A 12616-nucleotide genomic window follows, 5' to 3' on the forward strand; every position below is an offset into this window, starting at 1 on the left:
GAATTACTTACATAATTATATAATAATTACACATATATACACACAGATATAATAATCGTTGATGATAACTGGACGATGTAGAATAATAATTGGAAAGATTTGTATAAAAACGTAGATATTTTATTCCGTACAACACATTACATATAATGCTCACATTTATGATAATATTTATGTACTCTATGATGATTATATTATTATTAATATATAAATATTTTTCTTAAACGGCCTGTAGACGCTCAGTAATATAGTACAATATTCCTGAAGACAAAACAAATAGCAAAACAAACCCAAAATAGCTTCCAGATGATCAATAATATCGTGCAATATTCAAATATTGTGCAGTAATATTGAGCGTCTAGGATCCGCTTTACGAGTAGTTCTATTTATGAAATGCATGTTTTCGTTGTCAGTGTATGAAATATATATGATGAATTAAAAGTCATGATTACGCTTAAGAACAGTTGCGTTTCTGTAACATGCTTTTAAGAGATTAGTAGTTTAATCAAATATATTACAAATTTTTTTAATAAGCGTGCATATATATTTCGAGAGATTTAGAGAGTATCTACGATGATGGAGTATAAAACATCGAGAGAAAATCACCTGTTTATTAACTCACGCGTAATAATTACGAGAATTTGCGTTAATCTTATTGCGAAATGATCGAAAGTTGCGTGACTTATTTTTCAAGTATTATTGATTGAAGCACAGAGACACATTTAGCCAAATATTGGTCGATCGATTATAATTATCAAAGGCTTTATCAAAATGCATATCTTGTGTTATGAACGACTATGCGTCATCCGATGTGGCATGAGATATCGGCAAGTGAAATATTTCGAAAGATCTCTTTGGCTTTCTTCACATTCTTATCTTTCATGATTGCAGGACGACCTATATCAGAACGCGGTACACAATCAAATTTTTAAAAATTTAATTGTCCAATATATTATGAATTATGTGTTATGAACGCACACACACAAAATTATAAAACTCTTAACATATTAATATTTTATTTAAAATCCAGAATTTTTTTGAGAAAAATCCATCTATCAATTTAAGTCATTTAGTTTTAATCCTGTTCGCGGCTATTTCTCGAATTATTTCTTGTCAGAAGCATTTTTAAATTTCATCAATATTTCTGTTGCTGAACTTTTAGAAACTGTTAATTGTATTCGATTATGAAGAAAATTGTACATTTTATTTTAAAGTGCGGATGATTGCGTTCTTAGATCGTCCTCAGCGATCAATAAAAATCGACGTCACAATCGCTTTTTTTTATTTTTTTTTTTTAAGATCACTTCGCTAGAAAGCAATGCAATTTCATAAACTTCAGGTTTGAAATACACGTGCGGTTTTTACAGAAAAGACGTTTGATAGTTTTTATCACATTATTGATATAAGACAATTGGCGAGTTGGCAGAGAAAGTCGATTAGAACGTCAAGCGGGACTGGCGTTTTTCCTGCTGGTAAGATTCTGGAGCTGCAAAACAAGGTCGCTTTTATGTTCGCTGTTCCCTTTCTTTTTTTTTTTTTTACGCGAAAGTTCTATTCTACAGGCGAATCGTTAAATCGCTCTTGTACGTCTGGACATCTTCGTGTATCTTAAAGTCCGCCACGTCCGCTGTCAATGTACTCGAACCTCTGTGGGACAGAGACGATTCTGAGCTTAGAGTGGAAGTCTTATTCCGGGAGAAATGGTGCATTTGAATTCACCTTGCGAGACTTTGCAAAGAATTAAAGAAAGAGTAATAAAATTTAATTAAAAAAAACAAGACTGTCTTGCATTCCATCGTTTTGTGAAAAATTTCTAGATGATTGTTTTATCTCTTTTTAATTCTTTTTTTAATTATATGAAGATATATAAAAAATTAGTATATGAAAAATTAGTATGAATAAGATTTTCCTTTAAAAATGTCTTATTTTAATTTTTATAAGATAAGAGTGCATTTTACTATCATGCATGAATGGATGAGCATGATTTTATTTTTTAATTAAGTATTCTGCCTTGCAAGGTTCGAATAAGCGATTTATTTCGTACTAGCGAAATAAAGTCCCATTGTCAAAATATCGAAATTTTACTAAATAATATTTATAAATAGAAAGTTAATGCGTTTTATTTCGGTGCAGCGACTTTCATGCGGATTAAATTTGTTAATACATAGGAAGATGCCAGACTTACATTGTATTGTCTAGAAATTATATGTTCAAACCATTTTCAGACACTGACAATTTAAAACAAAAATTGACAGCTACTAAATCTTTTATTTATTTATACATAGAAGGTTTAAGAAAATTGGAAAATTTGTATTACAGATATTTAAGGAATTTCCCCCATGAAGGTGGAAAGATTTGTCGAAAAATTTATGGAAAAAAAGAAAATTGTTTATATGAGATCTCGGCAACAGGATATTTTTCGATACTCGTGTCTGAAAGTGATCTCAAATTTTTGTGGTGTAATATACCTCCTTTTCCTCGGTTGCGACCGAGGCGTAAGTCCTGGCGGGCACTTCCGGTTGCTTGGCCGGTCCGATTGCATGCACGTAGATAAGTGCACCGGCGATACCGCCCATAATCGGACCTACCCAGTAAACCCAGTGGTTGTCGAAGGCGCCCATCACCACAGAGCTACCCAGCGAACGCGCCGGATTCATTCCCGCACCCGTTCGCGGTACCTGATTATCAAAAAATTGTTGTAAAGACGCAAAATAATTACGAAAACGGAAAACAGATTTAACTTTTTATAAGATCTATAATTTTTAGGAACTATTCACTTAACTACAAATTTTAAACTGCAAATGCAATTTCAACTCTTAATTAGGATCCATTGAAACAATCGTAATTCAATTCAATTTTGATATTCATTTTGAAATGGCTGTAATTATTTTAAAATAAACGGATTTGTTTGATTAAATTTTTTAATTAAAAAAAAAAAAAGTAAAATAAGTAGGAACCGTGTCTGTGATCGGAATCAAAGTACATACGCCGACGATATGGCCAACGGTGACCGCCAGGCCTATTATGAGAGGCGCGATGCCCTTGCTGTCCGGTTTAGCGGCGTCGCACGCCCCGCAAACTACCAGCACCAAGATCAGCGCGAGGAAGAACTCCACGCCGAATCCCTGCACCGGACTGATCCCTTGGGAGAGCTTCACCACGCCCAGGAAATCCTCCATCGTGTCGGCCGAGAGAGCCCTCAGGATCGCCGAGCCCGCGATAGCGCCCGCGCATTGCGCCACGATGTACAGAATGCCCCTGATAATTGGCACCTGCGACCAAGAATCAGGATCTCCTTACCGCAATTGTCATTGTTACCGATGAGAAATATTTGAAAAACGGACTTTAACAAATATCAAATAAGTCGGATAAACTGTAATTAATTTTAGTAGCGCTCGGTTACTAATAAGGATTATTGTGGGATCTGTTTTGATCATCCGGATAGCTCTTTTTCTTATAGATGATCGATTTTCATCGTGGGATATCGATTTCTTCGGGCTTTAGGATAGATTTCATTTGCGGAATGATAAGACGATTCTCGGCTTACACGTTACACGCATTGCATATGAATCTGAGATTGAGACCGATTGAGAGTTACAGAGATTTTAGATAGAACAAATATTTGGGAGAGCTTCCTGTGGAAACAACGTAAAAATACTAGTTTTCATTCAATGTAAATATCAATGTAAAACGTGTATAAATCGCTACCTTGCCGATGACGACGAGACCGCACGTGACTGCCGGATTAACGTGACCTCCGGAAACGTGACCTATCCCCTGAATTACGCCCGCCACCACCAGGCCGAAGGCCATGGCGATAGTGAGGACATTTCCGGTCACCACGGCACCGCAGCCAAAGAAGTTGAGTAGTAGGGTGCCGAGAAATTCCGCTAGAAGGGCACGAGGGAGACCGACCTTCTTGTCGGTGAGCTCGTCGGCACCCAAGGCGTTCTTCAGGTTCACCATCTGAGAGACGTGTACATAAAAAATGAGTAAACAATAAAATTTGGGAAAAAAAAGTCATGAAAAAGATGTATATTAGTCGGATAAGGGACAAAGATATTTATCTCGAAATGACCAAAAGTTTTAATATAATTTTGGGGCAAGAAAAACAATGGCGAGAATTGCTTCGGGATTATAAAACTGACGCAATGTGGTTCCCTCATAGCTGTGCTAAGCTAAGTAATTTTCTATTGAGATTTTAAGACGCAGAATTGTTATTTATGCACTTTTTCGAGCGAGAAAAATTCGCGATCGTCGTTACATGCAAATGTGAATGAATAAGAGCGTTTTAAGTATTTCGAAATTAGAGTGGACTCCCTTTTCGAGCTTTAACACTCGCTTCTTTAGCAGCGTTTAGCGGGTGGCGACGTCGACGACTGGTGGATTTAGATCGAGGACGTGGCGTTTTACGAGCGCGTCAGGTCGAAAGCTTCGACAGGCATTACGTATGTAGATCGTTATAATACATTCTCGCCTCGAACGATTGGTTCGAATTACCTAATCGCGCCAAAGCTAGTTAATCGTCACCTACGCGCTTTAATTACGGATACAATTGTGTGTTCTTTTTCCAATCGAAGTGTGAGCTCGTATAATTAAACATTAATATACAGTACTATAATTTACAAGTACATAATTTCGAATTATTACAATTTCAAAACGACAAAGAGCTTTAGATAAAAATAATATTAAAAAAAAACCATTGAATTCGATTAATTGAAAATCAGTGCCTGTTTTGATGAAAAAGAATTGTTTTTATGTGATATTTCTAGTACATCATTTTCAGTTAACGAATAAACAAATCATTTTTTTTTAATGTTACATGAATAAAATCACGAATTTATTTTTATTTGCAAATTAAATGCAATTCAATATATCTACAATATTTAGAATAATAGGAGAACGATAATTATTATATTCATCTCGATGAAACTAATTCTAAAAGAATCATTTTATTACACATGCGTAAGTTTTATTAATCTCACTCTAATATCGCATCCCGAATTAATTTTCTTTCGAATATAATCACGATGTTGCGAACGTAATTGAAAATCTCTTTCTTTAGTATATTATCCAAGAAAAATTGAAAATTGTGGATTTATTTTTAACACATTATTTGAATTTCTTTCAGAACTGTGATTCTTTTCATTCGTCATGTTTTTATTTATTCATCGCGCGATTTTTCCGATAAATACAAGCAGCAAACCGTCGTCAGGGACAATAGACCTCCCTTCCAAAAATGCCATCTGGCGGATTACGCAATTACAGGCATCATTACTAAAGTCGTGAGCTGAGATGATTCGATCCTAGAGATGATGTCACAGCCTGAGATTGTTCTTCCTTCGCGTCCGCCCGACTCTGTCATAAAACTATTTGTCGCTTACGCGGTCGATTTGCTAAATCTCGCCGTCACAAAGTCCGGACCCGAAATGAATCGGATTTCTTATTTGGCGATGCGCTTATACGAGTCGCACCAATCGTTCGTCAGTCCCAGTTTTCGCGATTACGTAGCATCGTAACCCAGATAGCACAGAGAATTCAAAAAGATTAAAAATAGAATTTAGGTTTATGTCACCATTACCGAGTTCATTTTGAAATGTAAAAAGAATGTTTTTTTTTCTGGAAAAAGAAAGAAAAAGTCAGGAAAAGAATTCTCTTTGCATTTCAAAATGAACTCAGTATTGGTGACATAAACATGAATTCTTTTTGAACGCTGCGCGCTATCTGGGAAGCGCCAAGAAATCGTTTATAATAATTAATATTTTAATAATTAAATATTTTTAGTTTATAAAAATATTAATTCTAATTTCGTAATCTTCAATTTACTGATAACGTTAATTAGTTCGCCCAGCGAACAAAAGTTGCGATTTTTTATACAAGATGCCTTGGAATTCAGTATTTTAACCCTAGGATTTTTTTCACGAACCTCAAGTTCATCTTTCTTAAGTCGAAAAATGACGCCTATATAATTGCGTAATCCGCAATTCGATGCTCCAAAAATTTCGGACATCGACAATCGATATACCGTCGTTTATCATATTCTCTTTTCAAAGTTTCGTGTGACGTTTTGCCGTTATTTTTGCATTTCGTCCGCGCGGCATTAGCTAAATTAATGAATTCCGCCTGAGGCCGGCAATTTCACCGACTTCTGAAGGCGCGGCTATCATTCGCACGTTAATATAGAGGCGTGCGACAACGCGTCTGGTATTTTGCGAAATTGAGTCGAATCCCTTTATTTCCCATCGTTTATTTATTCTTCCTTTTGTTTATTTGATTGCCGTGCGCTCGCGCGGAGTTTATGCTTTTGCAAATGCGTTTTATCGGAGCTTTAATTAAACGCGAATTTACGTTCGCGGCAAATCGTACGCCAACAGATTGAATTAACAGGTTACATTATTTATTATTTACGCCGACAGTTCCCTGCGCGTTAAACGTTATTGAAACGTTATTAAAACGCGAATCTCTCTGGGAATGATTAAAAAAAATTTGCTTCGGAGATATCGCGTGCTCTCTTTTATTCATACAATATCAGTTTATTTTTATCACTGTATTTGTATATTTTTTATTATTGTTGTTATTGAACTTTATATTTATGAATTATGTTTAAAAAATTATATTAATTTTATTATTCTTTTTTAAATATCCTTATCTGAATACACACGAAAATATTTAAAGAAGTCTTCCAATTCGAGTTATACTTACTTCATTATAATTACATTTATAATTATTTATTTAAAGTTTGTATGCGTTTTAAATTGTGATCGTCTCAAAATTCGAATATTTCGATTTCGTTCTTTTTTTTTCCATGCTGGGCAGTCTCAGCATCAATCATTCCAATCGTTCAACAATCGAACGATTGTTTTAACAGAAACGGTGCAACGCGAATGTTCTATAAACAGAAACTTCGGAGGTTTCCAGTACAACGCGTTTTCGTTCCTCCGGTTTTTCTGTCGCGAGTTCTTGCCATTTTCCCATACCGCCCCTTCTCGCTTCCTTTTCACACGCTTCGCTACATTCGACGGCGAACAAAAAAAAAGGGTCGTGCGATTATCGATATCGCCTTCCACCTGGCGGCAATAAAACTCCCCTCCGTTCATGAGGGTCTGAGAATTCATCTCGGCTACGTTCTTTCGCGATTGCTGCCGATCGTTCCGCGAAAGCGAAGACCGGTCGATTCGGAAGCATAAATCACCCGTTAGATCCTCAGTGATTTATCGGCGACCGTTAGAGAGATCGTTATCCCTATACGGACTCTCGGGATTTTTCCCCTCCGCTCACTTTATTTTTCTATTCTGTTTCGCGGTGGATACTGTACGACTCTTTCTCGATCCCTTTAAAGGATCGATCAACGATCGACCATGTCCGACTGGCGATCCATTCGTTCCACTTTGGACCGAAGCTAAGAGCCTTTTCGTCGCAATCGGCGAAAGCTTAATTCGGCTCAAGTCAAACGATGGAATTTTATCTTTTTGAAATTCAAGATTTTTCGGAAATGAAATTTGAATTGAAATGTTTAGGTGCGTTAGCTTCAATTAATTTCTCTTCAGTCTTAAATTTAGTCTTTAATTCATTATTTTACTTTCCCTTGCGTATATATATTATATGAAAATTTTTATTTATATCTCTGCAATTTTTATTCACAATGATTACAATTTTTAAGTGAATTTAATTTAATTTTTAATTAAATCTAACTGGCTACACTTCAAAAATATTACATACTAATAAATACACGACCGATTAAAAGGGAATAATTTATTTAATTATTTATTTAATAAAAACTTTTTGCAAAAGACTGTTATAATTTATATAAAATTAACAATTTTTTCTATTAATGGATAATTATGATATTTTCTTTCAAAATCTAATCTCAAGTGTGATTGCGACGCGTGTGCTTATCGAGTATGCGAACGATGGCGATACTATAAATAATGGAAAAACATTGCGCATGACTTTCGTAAAAACAACGATAAAGTAGCGAAAATAGCTAACACGTTCGTATGAACGTCACGTATTTACTAGACACCATGATTGGCATACGTACGTTGCGTTAAATGCTAGTTTGATTCGGACCGTAAACGTCTGATTCTACGACTATCGTAGCGCGATTTGTGCCTCCGAGGCGGTTGAAATTATATGGATCCAGCCATGCTCCCCCGACATGTCTTACAATGTTTGTTATTACTTGTACCAAAGCTTTTCCGACAGACTATGCCGTCATATGTAAATATATACACGTGAAGTTCGAGATACCAACTGACTTTAGCGTGTGTAGTTTGTTCTTAAATTTTAACTAGTCTTGATTTTTTTATTACGTTTCTTCATTATGCCTCATAGTAAAAAGACTTACTCCACGATTCAATTGAACAGATACAATATACGGCAAATAAGTTGTGAATAAATTATCATATGCTCATAAATAAATTGTTAGGATAAACATAATAAGAAGTTAAAAAAAAAAAAAAAATATACGTAAATACAAACATGAATTCTCGACTCACCCCGAAATCTTGCAGCCAACTAATTAATAAATTCTTCCTAGTCTTGTCAGCAGCTTCTCGCGAGTTTCCGAGAGACCCTTGAAAGTGCTTGGAAGTACGTTAAAAGGTTACTCGATGATTTCCTTGCGAATCCTTTGAGATGCCTCCGAAGATCCTTTTATTAGAACGGAACTGATCTGCGACGGGAGCCGAGATGGCTCTCTGAGAGCGACCGAGCGACAACTGTCGCAAGCTGGGCTCTCGGGCCGGTCGGGCCTCACGTAGAGATAGGTATCCGTTGTAGTAATTCTACCGACTGGCAGGCTGGCGGACAGCAAAGTAGTGGGGTATCGCGGTTAAAAGTGGCGAGTGCACGAGCACAAACAACGTGGACGAGTCCACGCGTGAAATGCGTATGTACATACACATTTTGATAAATAAGAAGTTTACGCGCGAGAGGACTTAATATTTCCGGAAACGTGTCGCCGATAAAAGTGCGGTTAATGATCTCGGCTGTAAGATAAATTTCGCATAAAACGAGAGACTCTATTGAGTTACTTTGACGAGTGAGTCAAGCGGCGTCGAGGAATTTGCGGTTAAAAAGACTTGGCCCTTAAAAAAAAATTTCTCAGGGATTTAATTGTCTGCTCGAATAAAATCAATCTTGAATAAACGGGGGATTATTTGAAAGAACAATTTACATAAATGCGAGACAATTATTACTGTAGTTTGTAAAAAAAAACTTTTGTCTTTCGCAAGACAATGAAGTTTATAACTATGAAAACATGTTTGAATTTTTGCAACGTTGAGAATAAAGATTTTACGACTCCAACTTTAGGTCAATCAAATGAATATCAAATCGTGATTAAGGATCTAAATTTTTAAAGAATTTTATTTGAAAAACTTGTCTCGTGAAGTGTCATCGACAAGTACGTTTTACGGTCTGGATTACACTTGCTTATTTAGGCTTGTTTCCGATGCGCCTCTTGGCATTTGCATTACAATCATTTTTACGCCGGTCCACTATAAAATGCGATTGTTTTGGGAGGGTTGCAATGAAAGGAGAAGAAGCGAAACTTGATTTGAGGCGACCTCATCGTGTGCACTGAGAGAAAAAATTGTAGTGGTGGCAACTGTAAGGGGACAACCACGCAAATTTTGTTAAGACAATTATAATATATAGTTAAGTAAACTATACTATAGTTATTGCAATTGAGTTAAGAGAACTAATAAAAAATAGTTGTAATATACTATATAATAGGTATAGCAATTACAACTATTTTTTATTAACAAGTTTTGTTATTATTTACAATTATAATATATAGTTAAGTCAACTATATTATAGTTGTTGCAACTAAATTAATGGTTAAGAGAATTAATAAAAAGTAGTTGTAATATACTATATAATATAGTAATTACAACTATTTTTTATTAACAATTTTGCTAATACAATTATAATATATAATTAAGTGAACTATATTATAGTTATTGCAACTAAATTAATGGTTAAGAGAATTAATAAAAAATAGTTGTAATATACTATATAATATAGTAATTACAACTATTTTTTATTAACAAGTTTTGTTAATACAATTATAATATATAGTTAAGTGAACTATATTATAGTTACTGCAACTAAATTAATGGTTAAGAGAACTAATAAAAAATAGTTGTAGTATATCATATGTATAATATAGTTTATTTATTCTCTTAACTATTAATTAAGTTGCAATAACCATAATATAGTTCACTTAACTATATATTATAATTCCGTTAACTATATATTATAATTTCATTAACAAAATTTGTATGGTTGCCTCCTCATATATGCCACCACTACAATTCTTTCTTTCAGTGTGAAAGACTCGAGCATTTAAATAGTTGAAAAAAATCCAACGTGCTTTATATATATATATATATATATATAGATTATATATATATATATATATATAGATAATATTTTGATACAACATACTACTTTTACATTGACATACATAGGCATAAATAAATATACGCAAGTGTAAAGATATTTCAAATAACTTGCAACGGGGAGATAAGAAACAACAGCGGCGCAGTTCTTGCAGCAGCAAATAGCCTTTTTGCCTTTGGCGCACCTTCGATCGTACCTTTCTTAAGACGTGTAATCGGAAATGGCGTTTTCCCGGTAGGAAAAGGAAAGTACGGTTTCAACGGTACTTCCTTGCGGTGCACGCGATGCATAACGAAGGGGGAATCACCTAACCGCGACGACGACTACTCGGAGCAAGATGATTTCATTGTAGCCTTAACCTACGATTAAACTTTACAATTTAATTTCTTTTCGTTAATTTTATAATTTATCTTTTTCCATGTAGTTTTCCATTCGGTCTAAGATTTCTCAATTGATAAATAATTTGCCCTCAAAAGTAACATTTTTAATTTTATTTTTGTTATGTATTTAACGTTCTTTGGTTTCTCTTTTCTAAATTTACTTCTAAATTCACTTTCAAACTTTATGAACATTTGTTTTTCTTTTTGCCTAAAACGCGAATAGCAAATAAGATTAAAAAAGATATTTTGAATATAAAATTTTCTTATGCAGAACTCGTCAATATTCATGAAATATTCGTACCATTTTGCGCAATGTGTTCCCCTTTTGTCTTGTTAAATTAATCGCGTGAGTAAGCCAAGTATCATTGAGACAATTGATGCACTCGTATAATCGGCATTCGGAAATACGCGGGGGCGGTAGCGAATGCCGCGCGGCGCAAGAAAATGTTAAGTAGCCGTTCTCTCTCGATTGATCTGTGTAATCCGAAACGCGATTCATCCCGCGCAATCATCCTTATATCCGCCGATGATGAATCTCGCGCTCGTGCATGTCCGAATAGCAGGTATATAAAATTTATAACGTTTGCTATATAAATGTCTAAAAAATTTTCACGGAATTGGCTGCGATTTTATTTTAGATATCTTGTTCTCACCTTTTAGAACGCAGCTGCGTATAATACGTGCAAAAATGAAGCATTCGTAATTTTTTGTAATTAAAAAGTATTTTGTATTAAAAAGTTCTCTTTGTGGAATCTGTTCGCACGATGATTGATACGACGTAACCTCGACAATGATGCGGAATTAACACGCGATGTTTTGTTCGTCATTGCTTTTACGGTATCCTAGAGACGCGCAAAGCTACTACGAATAAGCCAATTAGCCATCGGGGAGAATTAAGCGTCGGCTTCGAACAAAGCGTTTCTTCGAGTCGTATATTGTTTCGTCTAAAGCGGAACTATAATTACACCACGATGCTACGGGGAGGGAGGGAGAGAAATATTGCAACATGAAGTGGCAATGTGCTCGGGGAGCTGCATAATGCTAACATGACGGCACGTATGTCGCGTAAGAGAGTCGTATTGTTAGAATTTGTTGTCATTGCCGACCAGCTGAGATCTTGGCCGCGTTGTCATCTGGGCGCTGAATCAAGGTTTATACAGCTCAACCGCAAGTGTGCATATTTATTGTGTATTAAAGTGCACGCATCGTTGCAACTGGCAAGAGAAGACTAGTATGGGAGAACGTGAAGAAGAAACTTTTGCTAGACATAACAAAACAAAAATTACAAAAAATTCTTGCAACAGAAGAATATTAAGAAAGTAGGAAGAGACTACTGTTATTGACTATATTATTAAATGAAAAGCATATATATATATATATATATATATATATATATATATATACAGGGTGATTGTTAATGAATGTCCTCACTTTTTATCATAGGAGCATGATTTACCGACGGATACATATTTCTAATATATTATTATATTACAAATTACAAATTAAATTATAAATGCATGCTTCTACGGTAAAAAGTGGGGACATTCATTAATAATCACCCTGTATATATATATATATATATATATATATATATATAGAGAGAGAGAGAGAGAGAGAGAGGAAAAATAAAAAAAATCGATAAAGTTAAGGAGGCAAATTTTTCCGCGCTAATTAGCTTTATAAAATAATACGCTAATAAAATTATTCGCTGCGAATTAATTGCTAAAATAACAAGTTTATTTGTCATAAATAAATTTGAGACGTACACAGAGAATAGAGAGGACGCGAAATAATAACGCGAGTTCAGTGACACGGTTAAGATCTTGATTTGT

The 12616-nt window shown here is 34.9% G+C and overlaps 1 protein-coding gene across 2 annotated transcripts; it reads right to left on the minus strand.

Moving 5' to 3' along the window:
* Positions 1-1268: 1268 nt before the first annotated feature.
* LOC105198986 (aquaporin AQPAn.G) lies at positions 1269-8774 on the minus strand. Of its 2 annotated transcripts, none has more exons than XM_011165863.3 (5): positions 8496-8774; positions 3706-3963; positions 2985-3269; positions 2466-2675; positions 1269-1483 (listed from the first exon to the last, which is right to left on the minus strand). In XM_011165863.3, exons 2-5 carry the CDS (start codon positions 3961-3963, stop codon positions 1442-1444), a joined length of 795 nt encoding a protein of 264 aa, XP_011164165.2. In that variant the 5' UTR covers positions 8496-8774; the 3' UTR covers positions 1269-1441. The 2 variants fall into 2 exon arrangements, with proteins under 2 accessions (XP_011164165.2, XP_011164169.2); XM_011165867.3 differs by having other exon boundaries at positions 1273-1644.
* Positions 8775-12616: the final 3842 nt, after the last annotated feature.

This window comes from Solenopsis invicta, chromosome 14 (genome assembly GCF_016802725.1).
Source record: "Solenopsis invicta isolate M01_SB chromosome 14, UNIL_Sinv_3.0, whole genome shotgun sequence".
Taxonomy (NCBI): domain Eukaryota; kingdom Metazoa; phylum Arthropoda; class Insecta; order Hymenoptera; family Formicidae; genus Solenopsis; species Solenopsis invicta.

Excerpts from the sequence above, each read along its gene's own strand:
- LOC105198986 (XM_011165863.3), bottom strand. The coding sequence starts at position 3,963 with ATGGTGAACCTGAAGAACGCCTTGGGTGCCGACGAGCTCACCGACAAG. Across the intron at positions 3,270-3,705 it reads GTCTCGTCGTCATCGGCAAG|GTGCCAATTATCAGGGGCAT; the intron begins GTAGCGATTTAT and ends TCTTGGTCGCAG. Across the intron at positions 2,676-2,984 it reads CCGTTGGCCATATCGTCGGC|GTACCGCGAACGGGTGCGGG; the intron begins GTATGTACTTTG and ends TTTGATAATCAG.